We start from the raw sequence: 26633 nt of genomic DNA, 5'->3' as shown, positions 1-26633 counted from the left end.
TACATGGCTTGGGCCCAAGTTACTTACGGGACCGCATTTCCCTATATATTCCGCCCTGCACTCTTAGAACATTGGGTAAGAACCTATTGGAAATAGCAACCTTTAAATTTGTTGCTGCTTCGAAAGAGCATTCTCATCAACGGCTCCGAGACTTTGGAATAGTCTTCCTGAGGAGATCCACTCGGCAGCCTCGTTAGAAACATTTAGAAAAGCAGTTAAAACCGAGCATACCCCACCTAATATGAATACCCCCCTGATATGAATGATATGCCCCTGTCTGTGTATGATCCCTGACTTGTTATTGTATGATGCTATTATTATTGTATGATGTTGGATATTTTATTGGTTTTAGCTGCTTTTAATTGAATTTTTATGTAAACACTCTGTTTTTTTTTATTTAGTCTGTAACCCCACTTCAATCCACTGGGAGAGGTGGGGAAACATAAATAAATTATATTATTATTATTATTATTTATTCTGTAGGTTGCTAAAATGAAATTCTTTATTACGGTCAAAGACCAACATCAATATAAAATGTAACATAGAAAAATAAAATAATACACATAAAAAGATTGCTTGGGATAAAAATCTGTCAGCTTGAAATGTAAATAATTCACTTCCGTTACATTTAAGATAGCTTCATTTAAAATAAAATAAAATAAAATAAAAATAAACCTTTATGGGTTTCTACCCTTAAGATAGAAATAATAAAGGTAGATTAGCAATATCAGATTTTAACCAGACATGCAGTACCAGACATGACACAATATTATGTGTTTAACTTTGATCAGTTGTTCTTTTCCTACAAGTGATTGCTAGTGTAGAAAATTGTGCCACTTTATTATATGCGAGTTCCAGTCTGATAATAGGTAATTTAAATAAAAAGCTTCAGATCTCCCAGGTATGTTCAAAAGTATAGGAGTGATCAAATCTCTGCAAGTATTGCCATAAAAAGGGCAGTGAAACAATACAATTCCCTCAATGAGTACCCAGCTTGTTGGGGCACTTGGCTTACACATCGTAATCCATTTAAGGTGTGTTTAAGTGAAATGATAAGCAGTATAGAAATGTACTTGCTATTGCTATTGCTTTCTTGGTTTCAGATAAGATTGCTCATAGTATTCTTGTAAATAAGCTAGTAAAATGTGGTCTAAACAATGCTATTGTTAGGTGGATTTGCAATTGGCTAACCTACCGAACCCAAAGGATGCTCACCAATGGCACCTTTTCATCCTGGAGAGAAGTCATAAGTGGCGTGCCACAGGTTTCTTCCTGGGCTCAGTGCTATTCAACATCTTTATCAATCACTTGGATGATGAAAAAGGTGGCATGCTTATCAAATTTTCAGATGACAAAAAATTAGATAGCTAATACCTCAGAGGAGAGAATCAGAATTCAAAATGACTGTAGCAGGTTGAAGAGCTGGCCCAAACTAACAAAATGAATTTCAACAGGAAATGTAAGGTCCTTCACTTAGGCAGAAAAAGTGAAATTCCCAGATATAGGATGAGTTGACAACAGTACACGTGAAACAGATCTAGGAGTCTTTGTGGACCACAGGTTGAACATGAATCAGCAATGGGATGGCAGTTAAGAAACCTCATGCATTCTAGGCTGCATCAATCGGAGTATAGTATCGAGGTCGAGGGAAATAATAGCACCACTCCATTCTGCTTTGGTCAGACCTGCCTGAAATATTGTGTCCAGTTCTGGCCACCACATTTCAAGAAGGATATTGACAATCTGGAACATGTCCAGAGGAGGGAAACCAAAAGGGTGAAATATCTGGAAACTATGCCCTGGGTATGTTTAGCACAGAGAAACAAAGGTTCAGAGGTGATATGATAGTCATTTTAAAACATTTGAAAGGATGTTATGTTAAAGAATGAGCACGCTTGTTTTCTGTTATTCCAGAAACTAGGATACAGAGCACTGGCTTCAAGCTACAGGAAAAGAGATTCCACCCAAACATTAGGAAGTTCTTCTTAATGGTAAAAGCTGTTTGACAGTGGAATACATTGTCTTGGAGTGTAGTGGAGTCTCCTTTGGAGGTTTTTAAATAAAGCCTGGTTGGCCATTTGTTGGGACTGCTTTGATTGTGTATTTATCAAAAACTTTCCTCTCACCCTCAGTTCAGTGAACCAGCCTTCTGTATTTCGAGCAAGAATTTTATTCCAGTAATTGCAGAGGTTGGCAGGAAAATGTTTGCAGACAAAAGTGCTATCATCAACAAATACAAAACCAGTATTCATAATACCTGGCCCTAAAACATCACAGGCTTTACTATGATTCTATTATCCCTTCTGTTGTAAGCTGCCTAGATTCCTAGTGATTGGGCGGCATATAAATAAATCCTATTATTATTATTATTATTATTATTATTATTATTATTATTATTATTTGTCCATAAATCAGTATGTATCCATGTGCCATCCTTCATGGTCTGAATAATCTGGTCCCTTTAAACATACTATGTTTTTCCCTCTACTCCTGTAGAAATAGCATCCCATGCACATATGTGCATTCCTGTAGAAAGCATCTTCACTGTAAACCACTATCAAGGTTCATTCCTGACACTACACCTCCTCTCATTATCCCCCATAGTCACAATACACACAAGTTGTACAATTTATACCTTCTATAACGTTACCTTAATAACTAATCACCCAACTATAAACGCAACTCATGATAAATTCAATCAGATTCTGATAGTATTCCTGCATGGCAGGGGGTTGAACTGGATGGCCCTTGTGATCTTTTCCAACTCTATGATTATATGACATATCATTAGTATTTTAGTCAGTACTAAAACCTATTTACCAGATGTGAAAATGGAATACATAAACAGTCTACAAGCAGTGTTCTTTCTCTAATATCAGTTTTTTCCTCCTCAGTCCCAGTTCTATATTTTTCCTGCTTGCAGCAGGGTCTGTCTCCTTTTTTATGGGATTTTTAAAATTATAAACACAATGAAGATTGTAGAACTCAAGACTGAGGGAGCAAAGGCACACATCCTTACATTATGCTATGAAATGTTCCTTGTCTTAGTTACTAAATAGTGCAGCATGTGACGATATTCTAGAGTAGGAAATATTTTGTTGCCCACTGTAGCCACAAAAACCTCATGTCAGAAATGATATAGTCCTCTGCATTGCATTTTTAAAAGTTATAAACGCATAACTGAATAGGTATATTGATTTTTCACCTGCTCAGGAGTGTTGATCCTGGATTAGTTTCTTGGCTAATCTGATAGTCATGTACCAAAACCATTGCCTAAGCAAGGGGTATGAGAAGCAAAAAGTGTGCTGACTGTCATATCAAATGACAGATCAAATGTTTGGGTTCTAAATTAGACCATCAGTAATTTATAAATTGGACTTTTGAAATATTTGGGAAAGGATTTTAAGAGAATTAATACTTTTTGAGAGAAGTACGTAATTAGAACTGCATTCTGTATTAATGCAGTTGCAACACAATTAGACTTCCGTGTCTCTTTGAACAAACCTTCAGTTTGCCCCTGCTCTCAACATTGGGTGTGTGCTCCACAGCTCCTTTGTGTACAGAGTAATCAAAAATGAGCAGCACTTCCTCCTGCAACCCTTCCTTGATCAGGCGAAGGGGTATTTGACCAGGACGTTGAGGCAGCATATTTACATACCAGTAAGGACCCAGCCCAGTCAAGAATCATAGAATGATAAGAGGTGGAAGTCACCTCATGGGCGATCAGTGCAACCCCCTGCCACGCAGACATTCAGAATCAAAGTATTTCTGACAGATGGGCATTCATCTTCTGTTTAAATATCTCCAAAAGAGACTGCTCCACTCTCAGAAGCAGTGTATTCCACTGTCGAACAGCTCTTAGTATCAGGAAGTTCTTCCTAATGTTGAGGTGGAATCTCTTTTCCTGTGGCTTGCATGCATTGTTCTGTGTTCTAGTCTCTGGAGCATCAGAAAACAAGCTTGCTCCATCCTCAATATGACACCCCTTCAAATACTTAAAAAAGGCTATCAACCATTCCCTTCTCCTTTTGTGTCGTGCCTTCTTAGATTGTAAGCATGAAGGCAGGGAACCGTCTAATTAAATGATTTTATGTACAGTGCTGTGTAAATTTACAGCGCTATATAAATAAAGTTTAATAATAATAATAATAATAATAAATGTCACCCCTTAACCATCTCTTCTCCAGGCTAAAAATCCCAGCTCCCTAAGTCTCTCCTCATATGGCATGGTTTCCAGACCTTTCCCCATTTTAGTTGCCCTTCTGTGAACACACTCCAGCTTGTCAACATCCTGTTTGAATTGTGTTGCCCAGAAATGGACACAGTATGCCGAGTGAGGTTTGACCAAAGCAGAATAGAGTTGCACTATTACTTCCCTTGATCTAAACACTATACTCCCACTGATGTAGCCTAGAATTGCATTGGCTTTTTTAGCTGTCACATCACACTGTTGACTCACTGAAGAAGAATAGCCCTCCCTCCATGCCATCTGACATCATCCGGCCTGGGAAGGAGTGAAAAGGCAGGCCCAACTCCATCAGTGCTAGCCAGAGCAAGAAGGGCCCTCCCTCCAGTCCATCTGCCATGCTCCAGGCCTCAGAGAGAGAAAAGAACCACTGAACATGATCCCCTTACCCATCACCGTTACTTTTTCCTTTTGTGTCATGTCTTTTTAGATTGTAGACCTGAGGGCAGGGAACCATCCGAATAACTATCTGTAAGCTGCTCTGAGAGCTTGTAGAGCTGAAGAGCAGGGTATAAATCCCATAAATAAATAAATGTTCAAATTGTGGTCTGTTAGGACCCTTAGATCCCTTTCATGTGTACTGTTGTCAAGCCAGGTTCACCCATCGTATATCTGTGCATTTCTTTTTTGTGCCTAAGTGTAGTATCTTACATTTCTCCCTGTGGAAATTCAATTGGTTAGTTCTGGCCCAGTTTTCTTAACTTTTAAATTTTGATCCTGTCCTCTGGGATATTAGCTACCTCTCCTAATTTTGTGTCATCTGCAGATTTGATAAGCAGACCTTCTAGTCCTTCATCCAAGTCATTGATAAAGATGTTGAAGAGGTCTTACTGAAATCAAGATATGCTATATCCACAGCATTCCCTTCATCTACCAAACTGGTAATTTTATGGTATCACTTGCACGCTATTAACCAGGTCATCCCTATTGGTTAGGATCAGATATAAAATAGCTGATCCCCTTGTTGCCTCTTCCACCTTCTTGACAATGAAGTTGTCTGCCAGGCAACAGAAGAATTTGCTGGACCTTCTTGGCAGAGTTTGACTTCCAGCAAATATCAGGATAAGTGAAGTCACTCATCAGTATTACATCTCCCCTTTCTGAGTGTGTGATCATCTGTTCTAGAAAGGCATCATCCAAATCTTCAGTCTGACTTAGGGGTCTGTAGTGGACTCCTATGATGATGTGTCTGTTGTTTCTTTCCCCAGTAATTTTTATCCAGATGCTCTCCACCTGGTTTCCAGGATTTAAGTCCTGGATCTCTTCACAGGTGTAAACATCTCTGACATATAATGTTATGCCTCTTACTTTCCTGTTTAGCCTATTTCTCTTAAAAAGATTATGCCCTTCTGTTACTACATTCTAATTATGAGACACATCCCACCAGGTTTCAGTGATGCCTATTATTTCATACAGTGGTACCCCGGGATACGAATGCGCCGCCTTACGAAATTTCCGGGTTACGAAAAAAATCCATTAAAAAAAACTGTTCCGGGTTACGAAGGTTATTTCGGGTTACGAAAAAAATTTTGGTGCTTTTCGGCGCTTTTTCACACGAAATCGCGGCTTTTCCCCATTAGCGCCTATGGCATTTCGGCTTGCGAATGCTTTTCGGGTTATGAAAGCGGCGGCGGAACGAATTAATTTCATAACCCGGGGTACCACTGTATTTGGTTTTTTGTACTAGGAGTTCCAAGTTCATCTTGTTTATTTCCCATGCTCTGTGCATTAGTGTAGAGACATCTAAGATCATGGGGCATCCCCCCTTTCTGCCTATGTAAAGTTTTTTCCCTCACATTGTTGGGTCCTTGTAGTATTTGCCATTTTTTTTTTGCTAATAATTTGGCTCTTATCCTACTTAGTCATACTAAGGGAAGCAAAGCTTGGAAATTTATTTCTTAGACATTATGTGTTACCATGACTTGAGGGGTTTTAGGAGTTGTAGTCTGAAAATGCAATCTTGCTGGATGAGAATGTTTTGGGAGCTGTAGTCCATAAAGTAACTTTTCCTAGCTCTGGCAATGGACCCAAAATTTCCATCAGTGGCTCAGGGTGATTTATTTTTTGTTTTGTTTTTTTCTGGTTTGTTTTTCATTCATCACATATAAACAGAAAGCAGAAATCATGAAAAGAAATTGTGTGGTGAGACTACTCTGTAGGTGGGTCTTTCAATGCATTCTGATGGTGCAAAAAGGAGCAATAAAATGCCTAGGAATGTGCTGCAGGTAGGTTAAGTTGACTGTAGGTCCCATTGAACTCAGTGGGCTTACCACTTCCTAGTAAAACATTCATGGGATTGTGGGCTTGGGTGTCTTTTGTGTTACTGGGATTAGTTGGTGCTTCTTATAATCAGCCTGCCATTCTTTTAGCACTTACTTGATTCCACATATACAGTAGGCCCTCCATGTTTGCTGGGGCTAGGGGCACAGATCCTCATGAAATTGGAAAAACTGAAAATAAAAAACACTATTTTTTTTTTTTACTTGAGAGAACACCTCTCTGGGTCCTCCAGCATAACTCTGTGATCAACATCTGCTAGACATTCAACATAGAATCATGCCGGAAGACCTACAGATTCTTAAAAAAGGATTTTGGATGCATCCAGTGTATAGTTACAGCGGTTAGATACCACTTTAATTACCTTGGCTCCATCTTGTGGAATCGTGGGATTTGTAGTTTAATGAGGTATGTAGAATTCTCTACTGCACTCCTCTGAACTATATTTCTAGAATTTTCTAGTCTAAGTCTTTTACAAAAGCCCATGTTTCCATAGGAAAGAACCATGGCAGTTAAAGTGGTATGAAACTGCTATAGTTGTGTGTTGTTGATAAGGCTTTTTAGCTTACAGTTGTAAACCGCTTAGACACTGCTTAGGTGGTATGAAGTGGTATATAAATAAAGCTTGTTTGTTTTTTGTTTTAACCATACTGCTACTCTCAGAACTTGAGGAGTATTCTGTGTTTACTGTGCATGTATATACAGCATGACAGCATGTATGTACACCACTAGTGGGCTCTTTTGATTATGGATCATGAACTTCAGGATCAAAAATATGATACTCTACTAAACCTGTTATGCCTGTAGTTATAGTAAGGTATCTCTCTGTATAGAGAGAGTCTCAGGCTGTATAGATTACTAACAAATATCAGATACCACCAAAACTATTCTCTTTCCTTTATGGTAGTGTTATTTGATTGTTAGTTTACAGTTTTTCTGTAATGCTTGCTTCGGCTCATAGTCTCTCCTGGCATTGCGTATACAGTATGTTAGTATACAGACAGGCCATGGAGTAATGGCTTCACTGTAATGCAGTCAGGTACTTCATTTATTTCTTGGTATGTTCTAAGGACTATGGTAGTAGGAAATCTGTAGCATAGCCCATTAACTTTTAACCAACTAGACAAAGTTGAAGTGATAATAAGAGATGAAGTTACAATTTTGATCATCTTATCTACCTGGATGTTAGGTATCTGTAGCTCTCTCCCCCCCCCCCTCTCTTTCAGTAATGCCTCAATTCTGAGTCTTGCCCCTGGATGGACCCTGTGACGGTTGAACTTTTTGGATTTTGCTTCTGCTTCTGCTTTGCTTGCTTTAAAACTATGTTAGGATTATGCCACAAAGGAGAGGTTTCAGTTTGACTGGTATATTTTATTTCTACTTTATTTCTTTTTCTTTTCCATCAGGCTCTAACTTCTCCTGCGTGGACCTGGATCGCTTCTATGACCACACTATTTGGTCACGGCTGGAATCTGTTAATCATTTGTTCTGCCCTTTGGATAATCAGAGCCTGCAGCTCCTTCAGTCTGTCTCTGACTTTGATGTCCTGTGGAGCAAAGACTGTCAACCGCTTCACTCCATTCCCTCAGGCCACCTGCACAGCACATTGCGGAACACAACTGCATACCTCACCTTTGAAAACCCAAACGCCGGTGATGCTGGCATCTACACTTGCACACTGTACTTGAATGGTCAAAGAAACGCCTCCTTTACTGTCCAGCTGAACATGGCAGGTGAGTGCAAGAAGCAGAGAAAGTAATCACAAGTACATTGCTAGTCAAATCATAATCCTGATGGACACCTCTTTTCCAGCTGTTCTCAGAAAGAGGAGTGCTGCTTTTATTTCAAGACAGATTACTTGTCTGTTTAATGATGGCTTTAAGCAACACATCATACACACAACTGTTGTGAAATATTAGCTATGAAAGACAGAGTTTTTTGCTTTTCTAGAGCATGCAATGCTAATCATACTCTTTAGAAAAGATATGGCATCAGATAGCTCTTGAGGAACTGAGCCAATCCAAGTCCTGTGAAAACTATTAGACTGTAATGTCCATTTGCTGTAGCCAGTGGTTAGGGATAATTGGAGTTACAGCACAAAAGAATCTGATAAGCCACATGTTGCCTTTCCTTCATTAATATGCAGTCAGCTACTGTCTTCAGCTGGAACTACATATAATGGCTGGTAGTTTTGCTGCTGTTGAAAACTGATATCCCATGGTTTACATCCTTGCTTCTCTGCAAAGTTTTGTGCAGTAGGCCAGCACTGTGTTGTGACTTACCTGATTCCATTTCTTTTTGTGGTGGTGGGGAAATGTGCAACATGATAATACTGGATCAAGCATTTTCCCTTACTAATGCTTACCTAAAAAAAGTGGAGGAGAAAATGCAGTGGGCTTTAGCTAAGTGTTACCTGTAATATTTGTTTCTAGTTTGTGTGTTAGCTGGAGGGTGGAAACTGCAAAGGAAATACATCTCTCTATTCCTCTGTATTTCTGTCTTTGGCAATGGCCATACTTCTGATTATGATTCTGAACTTTTGTCAGTGGTTACTTCTGTCCATGAGAAAATGTATACAGATCCTTAAGGCTCATTGAGCCCTTTACTGAATTTATATTGTACCTTGGAGGACATATTGAACTGTAAGACTACTAGCAGTTTAGCAGATGCAACTGAGTGCAAATGAAGAACTCATGGAATCCTTGACAGTCATGGTGGTATAACTGAAAGAAGGGGAAAAACTTTAGATTTCACTAGAATAGTGAGTGAGGGACTTGTGGGGAGAGGATACTGAAATTGTTGAAAAGAGTGCTGAGACAAGCCATGAGCATACATCCTATACTTGCACCATATGAAAGAATGCATTAAGAACAGTTATGTTTGACAGCTTTTGTGCATGTTGTTACAGATTTGCACTCCAAATATGTCATTCACTGTCACTTCAGAATTATTTGTGTGTCGTGTTGGAAATAGCTGAGCCGTCACACTCAGAAAAAATTTAACTTCAGAATTATTTGTGTGCTGTGTTGGAAATAGCTGAGTCGTCACACTCAGAAAAAAAATTAAGTGAGAAAAGACAAATTTAAAAATACTTTCTGTGAATAAAAACTTAACTAAACAGTTGAAGCAGGTAAACATGACTTTGTTTCCACTTCCTCTTGTGTGACAATTTAATTTGGAATAGACCACCATAAAGGAGAACCTCATTATGATGCTAGAAACACAGATCACCTAATAATGAATGGTCTGAGGAAAACATTTCGGCTTAAAAAGACTTGCCCAGTTCAGACTAAACCTTACCTCTGAGCAGGCATGCATGGATTTGCATTCTTAATTTTATTTCATTTTTTAAAGCACCCAATCTCCTCCACTCCCTATTAATATGAAGAATCTGTTGTTTATTTAAAAGAAAACTCTGAATGTTATCCCAGTTTGGCTAAGGTTTCGCTATGTGCATTGAAAGGAATTTTTTTCTGCGACATGTTATTCAAACAAAGGTAAGGCTGCATATGGATCTCTCCCAACAGTATCATTTAAAAGGGCAGTCTCTACATCTCTCTCTCTCTCTCTTTCCCTCTCTTCTCTGCATGTGTTACAGTATTCCTCTTTCAACTCAGCTTGTAGTGTTTTTGAAAATGTCAATGAATTTTAAAGAACTTGTCAAAGATTGGTTGTACTATGCCACCAGAGCTGCAAGTATATACGAACAGCCTTCATTTCTTAGCTCTCTTATTTAACTTGGGGGAATTAATCAGGTCTGATTTTTGACTGAAGGAAAGAAAGAATAAGGATAAATAGAGACAACTGTCAAAGACATATGCCACTATTTAATGAAGCATGGCTTAATAGGTTCTGCATCATAAAACCCTTAGTTTACATACCTTTAGAATCCAAATTCCAGTTAGGCTCCAAACCCCAGTTATTTTCCGTAATAGGAAGAAGTTATTTTAGAAAAACCACACAAAGAATTCGGAAAATGTGTAACAGACTTGGCTAAATTTAACCAGGATGTATGGGATGACAGCAACAAAGATTGAGGGGGAAGAGTGTACTGTTGGACTCTGAACAGGCCTTGAGAATAATAAAGGTATCACCAGTAGAACTCCAGAAGTTAATAATTAATGCCAGGCTTCATATTAAACACTGCTGAATATAGTTGTTTTGTAATACTCTCTTACACACCCTTTTCTTTCTCATTTTTAAATAATGTTAGAAGTCAGAGTTTCCAGAGAATCTAGACCTTAATCATCTTCCATTATGATTCCTCTCAAATTTTGTTTTGTTTTCTTCAGTCAAACCAACACAGCTTATGGTAGTGGGAAGTGAGGTGAGGAGGGGGTATACATTAAAATATGCACAGATAGGTGTGTAATGTCCAAAACTATAGACAACAGAAGCAGGGATCATTGGTTTCACCAAGACAAACGGGTTGTGCTTGGTTGCAACATCACAGCACCAAGAGTGGTTTGATCTCTGTTGTCTTAGGTGGGGTACAGACTGCCCCAAAATGGCGGTCTGCCAGCATCTTGTTTTGCTGCACGAGGAAGCTGCAGTGGACAAACCGCGCAGCTTCCTCGTGCAGCAAAAAGAACCCACAAAAAGTGGGTTCTTTTTGCGGCGCCATTGTGACACCGCAGTGTGCCAGTGGTGCACTCACAACATCACAATGGCATCACGACGTGCAGACTCTAAGCGTCCATCACATCGAAATGGCGGTGCCCATCTGTACAGGGCGCTGCCATTTTGATGTACGGAATACATGCTAGGGGTGCAGGGCATCTGTAAGCGACACCCCGAGGCAACCCTAGCACTTATTCCTTACGTGCTAAAAGGCCCATCTGTACTGGGCCTTAGTTATGCTAAACACTTTAATGATGGATGCACAAAATGCAATTTGGAAGTTTGATCCTTGCATTAAAATGTATTCTTGTCCTTCCAACAGATCTATGCAAGGTGTTTCCCAAGTTCCTCAATCCTTCTTACAACATGACTTTGGAGAGAGCTTTGGGAAGTCAGTTAACACTGAACTGCACTGTACAGCTACCGTTCAGTATGGGCTGTGACTTTGGCCTACACTGGATGAAAGATAACCACTGGTTAGACAATGAGACCCATGCTTCTTCAAAAAATTGGTAAGAAGGCTTTTATGTAATATAGAGATGAAAACTATTTTCTCTGCATACTTTGAGACAAAAACAAGAAAAAAGTTATGTTTCCCAAACTAAAGGTCTTCTGAAGATAATGGCGGACTTTTAAAAAAGGTTTTACCTTGATGATTAATTCTTTAGTTAAGGTATCTTACTACAAAATACAGTGTACCCTTTGTTATGTGGGGGATCCATTCCACCACCCCCCCCTGCACATGAGAAAAAACACGGGGCCTCAGGCCCGTTGTTTGCTATAGCTGTGTGTGCACTTTGGGCACACGTGCCATTTTAATGCCTGGAGCTTCCCATCTGTATGAGCTTGAGTTCACAGATGGCCAGCCTGCGTATGGGGTGAGCGCACTGTATATAATCCAAAGAAAAGGTTTTTCCTGCTGTATTGGGGGGTTAGCTTAGTGGAGTGAGGTTGATGTTGTGTTTTCTGTACTTCAAAAATGGAAATTGTACACATAAGCCCAAAGGAAGGAGAGTGTGGAAACAACTATAAGGGAGCGACCGGCTGTGTCTCAGAAAATAAAAATAAAAATGCATGTTTTTGATGCCACAAGGATGAGGGACAGGCAAAACATCCTTATTGGTGCCTGAGACTTAGATCATGATTATACAGATACTTCTTAACTTTTCTGTTAAATAGCAGGGAACACCCAGATGCTAAATAAGTTGTGATATAATAAGTAGGTGGAAAGGAACTCCTTCCCAATACCTGGTAAGCTTGTTGTATGGCAGTGAGGAGTCAGGTTGGAGAAAACTGATTGAGGAGGGGCATGAAGAGTAGATTTGTTGAGAAGTTTCTTGTATCTAGGTTTGCTGCTTGCCAGAAAGGCATTGCTGGCTAACAGAACCATTTCTCTGCCTTGCCCTCTGTTTGACCTCTTTCATTTCCAAGAGGAAGGATGGAGAAGAGATGCAGAGGTCCTTGAGACCCAGTCCTGCAGGGAGAGGAGATGGCAATGATGCCTATTCCTAATTTAACTGACAAGGAGGCTTCTGAATCTCCCAGCTCCAGAGTGTTAGCCTTCTGCTCTATGCTAGTCTGTCCTCGAGAACTGTGATTGAAATTTGGAGTGCTTGTCCTTGTGTACACCAGCTGCAAGCAGCTATCTGCATGCTCCTTTAAGCAATAGTTCGAGAACGGAACTATAATATATTTCTTCATATATCTTCATAATAGAAGCCCTTTAAAACAAGAGATTAAGATCTCCCATGACATTATAACCAATGAGGCTTGAATATCTGCAATATTTTCAGGTCGTGGGGTGTGTTTGTCCAGAACAGATCCCCCGCGAATTGGGAGGATAAGTGCATAGTTCTAAGATGGTTTGGAAAGGCCTCAGATTTCTACTAGTGCATGTGAAATCAGGTTTGTGTAAAAAGACTGACTAACTAAAACAGTGACAGTATTTCGAGAACTTAGATTCTTTTAGAGGTTAGATACTGGGTTGAGATAGCTTGTTACTTATTCCTTGCTTTCATTTTGGTGTTTCTTAAAACCCACATAAGATGGAACCACATTAAGTTTCTTTTCTGTCCAAGTTTCACTGAAATTCCTTGAAAGTTCTCAGATTTTATTATCCTTCTAAAATAAATTTGACAGTATGCTAACTTACATCTTATTGCTCCCAGGTTAAATGACAATGCAACAGAAATATTTGTCTCCAGCTCTTTAGAGGTCAATATGACTGGTGAAGAAAACTATGGAGTTTTTGCCTGTTTGGTTAGAAACAACTCAGCTGTTTTTACACTACAAAAATCAGGTAATGTATGTATGTATGGGATAGATAACTCTCTATAGAAAAGACAGTCTCTTTAAACAAGTCCTTCAGAAATTATTCTGCTTGTCACTAAATGCATTCAGTGTAAGAGATGAAAGCCCTTTAGTATCTCTGAAACGATAGTTAAAGATGGATGTAGACATTTATAGAGTAGTTAGCACTCTTGGAAACAGTTTTGTGCCATTTAGTAATAAACATAACTTTCTAAAGTTATTATTGTCCCTTTATAACTCACCTTTTCCCATTATAGGGACTCAAGAAGACATACAGAATATCAAAACCAGAACAGATTAACAGCATACAAAACCATCAGTAAAATATACAAAAACTATTTTAAAAACCAATTAAACAATATGTAGATTAAAATTTGTTAAAAGCCAGGATATGAAAACCAGCAACAAAGAATTTGAAGAAAAATCAATTTGGCATATTGCAGTTGCATGCTCTAGGTTTGATGTATTGGCTACCAGCAGTGACGTTACTAGAGTTGGTGTCACCTGGTGTGATAACTCATGTGTCACTCCCCCATTGACCTCCTCCCACATTACACTATACCATATCCTTAGTATTTTTTGTACTAATGTTACTTATAAATCATAATTCCTATATATCACTAATGTAATGGCAATAGTTGTGACATAAACAACTAGCAAGATTAAAATTATACTTTTAAATTACGATTTCATATGCAGTCTAAATATATTTACATGTACACTGTTACATGTGACTAAAGAGAAATTTTAGTAAGATGTGATGTCCAAAAAACTGTTTTTAAAGAATAGTTTTTAATTTTTTCAAATTAAAATTTTAATTTATTTTAAAAAAAGCCTGAGACCTCGCCTTCTTCTTTTCTCTGAGCCTTGCCCAATTCACACCATCATTCAGCATTTTAAAGGGATGCAGGCAAACTCTACAGCCCATTTCTGCCTAAAGGCAGATGTTTGGGAAACAGTGGTATCACCCCTTTAGGGTTTCACCTGGTGCAGTCCACACACACACACTTAGTGATTCCCCTGGCTACCAGAACTCAATCACACACACTTACTTTTAGTACTCATTTTTCAGGTATTAGAGGAGAAGGAGATGTTCCTTTCAGGAGCAGACAAACAACCCGTTGACCAGTTGCTCCTGGAATATTTGTGTATAAGAAACAACTTCCTTTGGGGCTAATGTAGATGACTGTAGGAGGATGTGCGTGGCATGGATTGGATAGAGTTTGATCCAGGGCAAAATTAGTGGTGTAACAATTTCACTGTTCCTTCAGCTCATAAAGTGACCCACATTTACCTACTTTATGAGATTACTATTCAGTTTAGTTTTGGTACCTTTGAAATGTCAAAGTCATGTTTGGAAGGAGGGCAGTTCTGAACTCAAATGACTTCAAAGCACAGAAATGTTGCATGAGGCTCAATGGAGCTTAGAATATTGAGTATCAGCCTACTTTTTCTTTTTTTCAGGGAGGAAAACAACATACACACTTTTGCTTACAACCTTTGTCCATAGTTTCTGTATAGAACCCAGTTGGGCAACATGCTTTAGTCCACATACTGTATGACAGAATTTGATAGAATCCTTTTTAGCTGTGGACACTGAGTTTTTGCTTTTATACCATATCAATCTAGCTTCTTTGTTTTAAAAATACATTTAGTGTGTTTTTTTATCTTGGCACAATAACAATGGTGAACTTGCCTGTGGGTTTCATTAAATAATTTTAAAACAATTGTTTTTATTCTTTGAATAATTTTATTATTTGAATAATTTTAAAGCAATTACCTAAAACAATTATTAAGCACTATGCTCTGAAACAGTACCATGTCAGCAACATATATGAGAGTTTGTAGCTATGTCCAATTGTCACAGAAAGCAGATAAACAGCTTCCAAAGTGGTTGTTCTCATCAGAGGAGAAAGTTATAACAGTGCTAGTGTTCTGACTGAAGTAGCATAATTAAAGGGCTCTTAGATAGATTTACTGGATCTCTGGCAGTGTAACCCAAAAATGAAACTCAGACCTGATGGGTGAGTCTAAATACTGGCTTTAGGGCAGTGATGGCAAACCTTTTAGAGACTGAGTGCCCAAGCCCAAAGGCTTCTGGGGGCAGGACTTCCCCGGAGACAGCTGAAGGCCTGGGAGGATGGGGGGAAGAAGAGGAACAGGCACCCACCCTCCCTTGGCTTTAGCTGTTGTTTCTGGAGAGGCGCACCTGTTCCTGAACCCTTCCATCTCTCTGTGTGCCCTCAAAAATGCCTTGGCATGCCAGAGAGGACATGCGTGCCATAGGTTTGCCATCACGGCTTTAGGGTCTCTCTTTACAAGAACAATCTTGTGACAACATACTCCAGTAGCCCAATGACAGGATATTTCCACATGATGGCACTAACAGACAAAGGGAATTTTCTAGAGGTTTGGTATTATAGTCAGAGCTTCAGGCTCTTCTCTGAAACAAGTTATTCTCTGCAAGTAGCTTGCTTAAATAGTATCTTTCCAGATGGTTGAGCAAAATGTCTAAACTGAGATACCCACATGTACACATGAAGAAATTTATCTGACTCTGGAGTATAATATGATTCATTTTATTCAAGCCTATCATACCTTCCAAAACATTTGATTCATTTCTGAATATGCATTTTGTGAGTAGGGAGGTGGAGTGATCTTGTCTCTTAGCTTTATAGCTTCTGTTTATCCCTCTCATCACTGTGTTTACTTATTCTGATAGATATTGTAATCTCTTGATGGTTGGTCTTTTGCATACCTCTTTTCTGCTGTTAGTGTTACTCAGTAGACTTTTCTTTTTGAGATCAGAGAACCTAGCTTTTCTTCTATCTTTGTTGTGTTTGTATGACTGTTTAAAATGTTGTTTAAAATGCATTTTCTCATTACAGCAGAGACTGCTGGGCATTTGGGTGCTGTTCTTGCTGCACTTGTCATTGTGGCACTGCTGCTGTTCACAACTGTGATATATGTGAAGTGCCGTCTGAATGTGCTGCTCTGGTATCGGAACCATCATGGAGAACTGGAGATTAATGGTAAGGGTTGATGTGAAGGGTTGGTGGTCATTTTGGCCCAAGAGTGATCAATATGTTAGGAATGTATTGAAATGAATCAGAGCTGAATGGTTGTATGTACATGCTTTTAAATTGTTTTAAACTATTTTATCCAGTTGTTATTAATATTTTGGTTTTGTTGTTGTATACCATTAAGCCATTTCTGACTTCTGGTGAACCTAAGGCAAAGCTATCATGGAAGTTTTCTGCCAAGATTTGTTCAGAGGGGGTTTGGCATTGCCTTCCTCTGATGCTGAGAGAGACTGAATTTCCCAAGGTCACCCAGTGGGTTTCCATGGCTGAGCAAAGATCTGAATCCTGGTCTCCAGAGTTGTAGTCCAATATTCAAACTGCTACACCACACTGGCATTTCAGAGGGTTTTGCTGTTCCCTACTGTTTAAAATTTGTTAGATTCATTTTTATTGTATGTTGCTTGAGCTATCTAGATAAAGGGCAGTATATAAATATTTTAATAAATAACAAAATAAATGGTGGAATCTTCATGCTCTAGCCAAGCCAGTTTTCTTTAGCTTCTTCAAAAATGGGGCCAGAGTCTAGCATCTAAGCAGCATTCTTTCTCTTCCTGGTGCCTGTATAGAAGAGGAAGGGATTGTGTGTATGGTTTATTTTATTCTGGAAATGTTTGTATTTTGAATGAAAAAATCTCTAGTTTAGTTTTATCTTTTGTGTCATGTTCTTATCTACATGCTTCCAAGGTTATTCCAAGCTAAAATGTCAAACGGCAATACTGCACTACACTGTTATAGCACTATTATTCCACTTTTACTGATAACAACTGCCCCCTGTGGAATTCTGGGATTTGCAATTTAGGGAACAGCGTTTAGCATTCTCAGCTCTTAGGCTACACTTAACTGCATACTCCAGAATGCCACAGGCGGCAGCCATAGCAATAAAAGTGGAATAATAGTGCTATAATAGTGTGGTGTAGTATAGCCAAAAGTCATTCTTCCTCCAAGAGAGATTCTCAGTGTAGCACTAACTTTTTTATCTCAGTCTCCTGGCAGAATATCTTATGATACATTTTTCTCCTTGGTACTTTCTGCACAGATGGAAAGCTGTATGATGCCTACGTGTCTTATGCTAACTCTACAGATGACAGAAAGTTTGTCAACTTCATAGTGAAGCCACACCTGGAGAATCGCTATGGCTACAAGCTCTTTTTAGATGATAAGGACATTCTGCCCAGCTCAGGTTTGTCTCCATCTCCAGGGCAAAATTCTATGTATTTTAATGACCAACACCACTTCAGCCACTATGCCACTTCAAAGGGAACCAGGAAAGATGTAAATGAAATACAATGCTGGATCTTATTGAGATACCAGAATGCAAGTTGGCATGCCCATTCAGGGCATCATTGTGGAAGTTTCGCAATCTATGTTTCACAAGAAGTGTGTGTGTGTGTGTGTGTGAGAGAGAGAGAGTTTGTGTAGCCTCCCCACTCTCACATATGTGTATATAGAGTGTGTGTGTGTATCTGAAGACTGAGTGATCAGTCAGTCAATAGCTATATTGTTGGCCTTCTGGATTTCCTTCAAGTTATAAAACTGTGTTTGATGATTTATTTTAAGATCTAAGAGTGTCCCAAGTAATATTTTATTTGGACAGCTCATCAGGTCAACTTTGGTTTGGTCAGGAGTCCAGCTAGCCACATTTTTTCAGACCATTCCCTTGGTCATCTCCTTTTCCAGCTGCAGTGCAATGATGTAGAAAATGCAGCTCCCCCACACTTTGTGTGGCCCCCATTAATACCCTAGTTTCTGTGTAGTCTTACAAGGACATGCACAAAGCAGACTGAACCAGAAATCTCTGTGTTGCATTCCACAAGCATGAATTGATGTTAGTGGGAGTGAGAGGAAGAAGGATCCTCTGAAGAGGTAGGACCATAGTTACACCTGCAGTGGAAAGTGCTAGTTTAAAGAAGATGCAGTGCAAAAAAATTTACACACACACAAAATTTTGCACTGTATCTTCTTTAAACTAGAACTTTCCTTGTGTGTGTGTGTGTGTGTGTATCAGTGTTTGTATTCCCTGTTTGAAGGCACATTATAGTGCTATGGAAATGGGCTGTATGCTTTCCACCAGCTGATTTTAAAAAATCGTATCTGTTCTGTGCTTTATATATACTAAGGGAGCTTGTAGTACCTTTGAGAGTAACTGAAATGGTAGCTTGAGCTTTTGTAGATTTGAGTCTACTTCCTCAGATGCTTGGGGTGGGCTTTATATAGTGTATCCTATAACAGTAATAATTATTTTTAAAAGTCCAGTACAGTATCTTGAAAACATACTGGACTTGAAAACAATATCACAGAGGGCTGTGATATTGAAAGTACAGTGTGCCCACGTTATATGCAGCTTTCAGCATATGGTGAAAGCCACGTGGGAGTGCACGGGGTGCAAGGGGTGGCACGTCCCATTCAAATGAATGGGGTGTGCACCTGTGGCATGCACACACTGCCGCACCACCACATGCATGAGCCCCATTCACTTGAATGGGGCTTGAGCCATGCCCGGTATTTGGCTTATGCGGATGGGGGGGGTGGGGGTCCAGAATGGATCCCCCGCATAAGCCAGGTGGGACTGTAGTGTTACAATAACTCCATGTGAAATTTGCAGGGCCATTGGCAACACTTTTATCCAAATCAAGCCGTGTCATCTGAAGGATGATAAATTCTAAATACACTGGGTTAAGCTTACTTGTTTGTCATGAGACTTAGCCCTTTCCTTCAGATGGAGCTAATGGATAAAATGCTAATACACTCCTGCACAGGAGCAGAGTGAATGCTGAAACCAAAGCGAATATGTCGTGAGCATCCTCACAAAAGAGACTTAGGCCTGTTACAGACTGCCAAAATAAAGCTGCTTCAAGTCTCTTTGGAGGTATGATATTTAAATGATGCATGGGTCCTAAGAATCCGAAGGTCACGCCAAAGCCACACTCCATTCCTAAGCACTGGAGTGCAGCTTTGGTGCAGCTTCCGGATTCTTAGGATGCATGCATCATTTAAACAGCATACCTCCAAAGAGACCTGAAGCAGCTTTATTTTGGCAGTCTGTAACAGGCCTTAGTTTTCCTCTTCTTTTTCAGAACCCTCTGCAGATCTGATCATGAATGTCAGCCGGTGTCGACGCCTCATTGTGGTTCTCTCTAATGCATACCTGGAACATGAGTGGTGTAACAATAATTTCAGGTAACTGGAGTATCAACAAGAGACAAATTGCTAATCCTCCAAACCAGTTTGGAAAGAAACTATGTGTATACATGCTCTGTCCTCTTGACTGCCTGGCTTAATAGAACAATTAATGATCTTCAACATGCATTTTACTACATTTGAGCAAACTTTGGAAACCAAGATTCCAGCATGTGATTTGGTCTTGATTTAAAGGGAACACTCACACCACAATATGAGAATCTAGTGCATTTCTTGTTGAGATGAATGTGAGCATGTGGTTCATTCTTGATCTTCCAAAGTGTGGTTGGTTGATCAGAGAATGTAGCATCTGAATGTAGCCAGTTACTGTGGCTTTGGGGTAGATTTACTGTATACAGCACCCAAAATCTTTCTTGTGTGTCTGAAAAGTGAAGTTGAAGAGTCTAGACTAGATTGTACTCTTCAAACAACCTGCTGGACACCTTTATTGTTAGTAAAATTAATAAATGTTTCTATTTGTATTGTAACTAGATCAGGTACAACACCTTTTCTGTAGTTTGACTGGACTCTGAGAAACTGAAATGCAACTTTGTAGGAGGAAATGAAAACTTTGCTTATGATTCTCTAAACCAGTTTTCTGTTTTTGCAGGGAAGGTCTTTGGAGGCTGCTGGAACTGTCTCGAAGGCCAATCTTCATTGCTTTTGAGAGCCAGTATCGGGAAATAGCACATCCGGCCATTAGTTTGCTGAAACAGCACAAGAGTGCCGTAACCTTGCTGATGTGGCGTGCTGGTTCTATGGTAAGTTGTGCCGAGAAAAGGTGTAACCTCAACCCTTTGGTTCCTTTTCTTCAGAGGTGAACATGGGGCCTCCAAATGCCATGTTGCAAGCTCTAGCAACCCCAGCCAGCATAGTGAATGTTGAGGGATGATGGAAGTGGCAATCCAATATTCCCTTTAACCACTTTTTAAAAAATTTCTAGTAAGCTGTTCAATACTTAAGGAGTAACTTCTTTTCAGAGAAGGGCAAATTCCTACTCCTTAAGTACTGGAGCCATCAACAATGAGTACCAAGTCCATTTTGCTACTCTTTGGGACTCAGAGAATTGATATCACTGGCAATACAGTAGATTATAGATGTATCCAAACATACCTGTTTTAATTCTTCATGACCTCCTATTGCTTATTGTTTCTTTTCTTTATCTGCCTGACTAGTGAATCTGGTCCAGACATTTAGTACTGTGTGTATAATGTGACATGCAAACAGCACCTTTGCATATCCAGCTGAGACCACACTGGCAGCTCTTTGTGTTCCTGAGATTGCAGGCAAGTGTGAAATGTCCTCAAGCACTGCAGAAAATGTAAATGAAAAAGTAGAGTTCTCTTCTGATGCCTTGGCTTTACAGAAGCAAACAGAAGGCCACAGGGAGGCACTAGAACCTGAGAAATGAGAATTGTTGTATACACTTCACCCAGGAGCATTCTTTTAAAGCAAGAAGTGTACAAGGGCAGGTGATAGTTATAGATAAGAAAAGATGGAAATAAATACAATCTTCTTCTTCAAGGTGGGTATTTACAGAGAAACATTAGCAATTCAAAGACTTCGGATTTACAGTTATTTCTGTTTTCATATTGGTACAAAATGGACAGTAACATGATCTTGATTCATAATTACACATCATGATGTTTAAAGGAATACTTCAGCCATCCTTCTGAAAGCAGATTGTACACCTTTACTGGGATATGCAAGCAGTTTCTGGAGAAAGCATGAGCTCCCTTAGTGCCTTGTGGTAGAACCCATCAGTATTTTACAAGGAAAAAGCAAAATGCATCAGATGTTTTTTCTTCCTCCAAGATACGAAGTCTTCTAACTCAGGAGGGGAAATGTCTGTGTTGGGGTTCTTTAAATTGTATGATAATATGTGTTACAACCTGAGACACTCAGACATTTACTTTTATCTCCTTTTTTTTCTTCTAAGTTCAATTCTATTTTACTGAGAAACAGAAGGTCATATTGTGTTTGCAAAATACTGATTCAAATGCAAATGAAATATGGAGAGCACATTGTCTGAGTTCAGGTCCTCTCATATGTTGTGCTAAGCAAACCATATTTGAAATGTCTGCCCAATTTTCTTAAGCACTGCCTTCTTCTAGAACCCTTTTTGGATATCTCCATTATGGCTATACAGATTAATTTGTCTCTTTTGTCTTTCTTAATTGTGCAATTGAAGTTGCATTGTTTGACACTTTCATTGGTTCTCCAGACTGGCAAATGACTTTGTCAGGAGGACCAGACTCTGTGTCCAGTGCAGAAGACTGGAATAGCATGGTTTGGTTGCAATACACTTTTCTGTTTCTATTCAATGCACAGAAGTCCTACACAGTCAAGGTGACAAAGGCAGAGGCTGAGAACAGTGCGGTATTGAAATCTATTTATGGGTCGTGTCTCACTGAGCTAAGGCACCATGAATGGAGGGGTGTCTAAAAAGTTGATTGCAATCAATCAAATCACAATGAACGGGATAGTTTGAATATAATTTGCAGAATTACAAGAATTGCAGATTTTGTTTTGAAATGAGCTGGTTTTAAGGCCTGGGACTGCCTTTTTAAAACAGGGTGTTAACTGCTGCTATACTTTGTTCAGTTGTTTGAATGGGTGTTTGTGCTTTTGCCTGAACTGCTTGACTTCTTAAGGCACACTGCAGAGCAGGACTTTCAAAGCCCCTGAAGTTGCTACAGTCTAGCAATAGGATATGTTTTCAAGAATATTTTAGCTGAGGGAATCTTTGGTACTTCTTTTCTTCCTATTTTCTATGTACACATCAACCTCTTGCTTGCAATAGACCTTTCACTTGGTATGTGTGTGTACATACACATCACTCCCTCCCACCCAAGGCTCTCTGCTTTTCAAAACCAAATCTTTACTATTGAGATTTGAGGCTTCATTTTCCCAGTTAGTCAAATATGACAAGAACAGAGGTGAAAGTTGCCAAGGCCATTGTAAGAACTGGCCAAGAGGGAGAGGAGAATGGAACAGACACCAAACTGTTTACATTCTAGAGGACCGTGACACTTTGAGCATGACTTAGAATAAAGCCTAAGTTTTAACATCCATGGTTTTCAAGAAAAAATTGGAAATGTGTTTTACCTGCTTTGTGCAGACATTATTTCACTCCTTCCTTGCCACCACAATAGTCACAATAGTGTTGGCAAAAGTGTGGCCCATCATCCAACTACAAGCCCTATTAGCCTCCACAATATTTGAAGGTCTTGTGGTGAGATGAGAATGACTAAAATACCTCACAACCCTACAAAAATATTATGGTTCCCTATTATTACACTCCACTACCTGTCAACTACCATGCCAAAATTCAGATGAAAATGCAGGAAATGCAAAACAGAGGGTAGAGTGCATTTTCTCATTAATTTTCAGCTGGAAATTAGGCTAAAAATAGATCCTGCCAATTACCCTCTCCTGATTGACACCTAGCTGTATTCATTGTGGGTGAATAGTGACACTTGTGGTATTGGGTTGTTTTTAATCAATCAGATAATTTCACAACAAAACCAAAATTCTCTTCTTAAGCTTAGTGTATACTTCTTTCTCACAAATGTACTTAACTTGTATAATATAGGTGCTTTTTTATTCCCCTCCCCCAAAATATTTTCATGAAGTTGGCACTACAACAGAAAACAGAAGCCATAGGAAAAGCAGACAATGTTTGTGGCCATAGCAATTCTTCCTTGGTTTTTGGTGTCATGTAGTTGCCTTTTAGCTTCTGAGCCCTCAAAAAACACTACTTGCATTCCCCCTCCCCCCACTGCCCAGTATTTTTCTCCAGTGTAGAAATCTTAGAGTTTTGTCCAAAGACAGGGGAAGAATGGGCATTCTTCTGGTGATATAATCTTGTTTATAGTTTCCTGGAAGCAACTATTACTTCCCTTGATCTAGACATTATACTTTTATTGATGCAGCCTAAAAAAGGCCAATGCAATTTTAGACTGCATCAATAAAAGTATCGTGTCTAGATCAAAGGAAGTGATAGTGCCACTACATTCTGCTCTGGTCAGGCCCCACCTGGAATATTGTGTCCAGTTCTGGGCCCCACAATTTATAAAGGATGTGGAGAAACTGGAGCATGTCCAAAGGAGAGTGTCTAAAATGGTGAAGGGTCTGGAAACCATGCCCTATGAGGAACAACTTAGGGAGCTGGGGATGTTCAGCCTGGAGAAGAGAAGGTTAAGAGGTGATATGATAGCCCTGTTTAAATATTTGAAGGGATGTCATATTGAGGAGGGAGCAAGCTTGTTTTCTGCTGCTCCAGAGACTAGGACCCAGAGCAATGGATGCAAGCTACAGCAAAAGAGAGTCTATCTCAATATTAGGAAGAACTTCCTGACAGTAAGAGCTGTCCGACAGTGGAACACACTCCACTGGAGGTCTTTAAACAGAGGCTGGATGGCCATCTGTCAGGGATGCTTTGATTGGATTTCCTGCATGGCAGGGGGTTGGACTGGATGGGCCTTGCGGTCTCTTCCAACACTATTCTATGATTCTAAATCCCACTAAAGTCTGGAGGACTTATCTGTAAGTAGAGCCATCATGCTTACACTTCTGATTTCCTTACATTCTCAGTTCCATTATAGATCATAGAGTCATAGAATCTTTGAGATGGAAAGAACCACAAGAGCAAACCTCTGCCATGCAGGAATGTACAACTAAAGCACCTCAAATATGCCCATCCAGCCTCTTTTTAAAGACCTCCAAAAAGGAAGAGTCCACCACTCTCAGAAGCAATATATTCCACTGCTGAACAGCTCTTATAAAAAAATGTTCTTCCTAATGTTTAGATGGAATCTCTTTTATGGTAGTTTGAATCCATTGCTCTGTGTCCTAGTCTCTGGAGCAGCAGAAAACAAGCACACTCCATCTGCTACACCTTCACTTTAGATATTTAAAGGCAGCTACTATGTCTCCTCTCAGGCTTCTCTTCTCTAAACTAAACATACCCAGCTCCATAAATCAGTCTTCAGAAGAGTTGGTTTTGAGACATTTAATCATCTTGGTCGTTCTTCTCTGGACCTGTTCCATCTTGTTGATATCCTTGAACTGTGGTGTCCAGAACAATGATTGTTGCAACCATGGTTACAAATTGGAGGTTTAATAACCATTTGTTCTCTTCATTTAGGGAGCTGCTATAAAGAGGAACTTGTAGCATCACTGTAACCCTCTTATTATGATTTTGCACTACTGTGTCCAAACAGTAATGTTATTAGCATTGGAGCAAATAGTGTATGTTTGTAGAACCCAATCTGAACTTAATCTGGCTAGCTCCAGATTTTTCTATGGTAATATGAGATCTTGGAATTCTTGAACATTTCACTTACATCTTTCTTTTACTTTCCCACCACTAAATCTTCCACCTCTACCATGTCCAGATGTCATTTCTTTAATGGAGCCATCACCAGCTTCCAAACATGAGCAGGTCGATTTCCTGCTCCCTCTAGGGAGGCACACTGTCAAAGCCCCTTTTTCTTACTCAGTCATATTATAGAGTAACATAGACCAAATCATGTTGCTAGAAGACTCAGAATATAACTGAGAAAGAGGCTGAATGGTTTGACCTGCAACATGAAGCATTCTAAGTAATTTGATAAAAGCTGGCTAGGAAAGTGAAAAGAGAGCTCTTTCTAATATGATGCTGAAAGAATTACCACCTCTCCCAAAGAGAGCTTGGAAAGTTATAAAAAGTGAAACATTTTATCATTCAGAAAACATTTGGCAGTGTGTGAAAACTGCCATCAAATATAAACATATGGCTTCCTTTTCGCAATCGGTGAACTAGCTATTGCCTATGTACTATTTTTTCTTCCCCCGTTCTTCTAAAATATAACAGCTGTTGTTGTTGTTGTGTGTCTTCAGACATATTCTTAAAAAGTAAGATTCTTGGTGTATATGCCTGAGCAATAGGCTCCCAGTCCTGAGCTCTGTAGCCATGCCCTATCCTAAACTAGGTATTTCTTATTCAGGAATTAAAAATCTGATACAATCATTCCCTCCAACATATGTTTCTAGTAAATATGTTTGCTATTGTTTTATGACTTCAGGTGATTTCTGATTTATAGTGGCATTAAGGATTTTTCTTGTTCAAAGAGATTTGCCATTGCCTTCCACTGAGCCTGGGAGAGTCTGACTTGCCAAAGGTCACCCAGTGAGTTTCCATGGTTGAATGAGGATTCATACTCTGGTCTTTCAATTCTCAGTCTATTACTCAAACCAGTACACCACAATGGGGTCTTGGAGCCAATAGAGATACTAAAATGGGAGTAGAAGATTTTTGTTATGGCTAAGTGGTTTTATTCAGTAAATACAACTAACTGTTCTATCAGGATAGAATGTGAATACAGTGATCCCGCTTACAAAAGATGGAGGGAGAAGTTGCAAATTATAGACCATTCAGTCTGATGGATGTCATTGAAAATTATCTGTGAATACCTCTTGTTAAAGTATGAAGAATGTATTATATTGTGTGAGGAGACTGCTGGAGAACAAGCTAGCTATAAAGCTGAATGTTCAGTGCTAGACATCAATTTTGTGCTTGTCTATTTAATTCATATATTTTAACATAAAAGTAGTGGCAGTTTGCAGCTTTAGTTGACTTCACAACTGCCTATTATTCCATCAGCTGAAACACACACCAACAGAAACTGCTATAACACAGCACTGAGCCCAATTTGATAATTTTGATAAGAGAGTTAAACTAAAAATTCTGGCATTTTCTCACATTGAATGCCTATCTATATTCCTGCATCTAGCAGTTTTAGTCAAGACCGTACAATGTTTCCTTTCCTTTTCAGCTTTTTCATAAATAATGTAACCTCTTAAAGGGAATTGCAGTTTTCCAGTTATGATTGCCAAGGGAAAGCTATCCATATTTCTCTACACTGACAATAACAGTC

The 26633-nt window shown here is 39.3% G+C and overlaps 1 protein-coding gene across 2 annotated transcripts in view; it reads left to right on the top strand.

Annotated features, from left to right (window-relative positions):
* SIGIRR (single Ig and TIR domain containing) overlaps positions 1–26633 on the top strand; it is a 52256-nt gene that overhangs the window by 13717 nt on the left and 11906 nt on the right. The window contains exons 3-9 of one of the 2 annotated variants that reach the window (XM_042465632.1): positions 7930–8256; positions 11466–11655; positions 13312–13442; positions 16342–16485; positions 17573–17716; positions 19611–19713; positions 20324–20474. In XM_042465632.1, the coding sequence (XP_042321566.1) occupies positions 7930–8256; positions 11466–11655; positions 13312–13442; positions 16342–16485; positions 17573–17716; positions 19611–19713; positions 20324–20474 (1190 nt within the window). The remainder of the gene's footprint in view (positions 1–7929; positions 8257–11465; positions 11656–13311; positions 13443–16341; positions 16486–17572; positions 17717–19610; positions 19714–20323; positions 20475–26633) is intronic. The other variant, XM_042465642.1, reaches the window with a different exon arrangement.

Source organism: Sceloporus undulatus, chromosome 1 (genome assembly GCF_019175285.1).
Source record: "Sceloporus undulatus isolate JIND9_A2432 ecotype Alabama chromosome 1, SceUnd_v1.1, whole genome shotgun sequence".
NCBI lineage: Eukaryota > Metazoa > Chordata > Lepidosauria > Squamata > Phrynosomatidae > Sceloporus > Sceloporus undulatus.
Note: the sequence above shows the minus strand (reverse complement) of the source record. Positions and strands in the feature narration are given on the sequence as shown.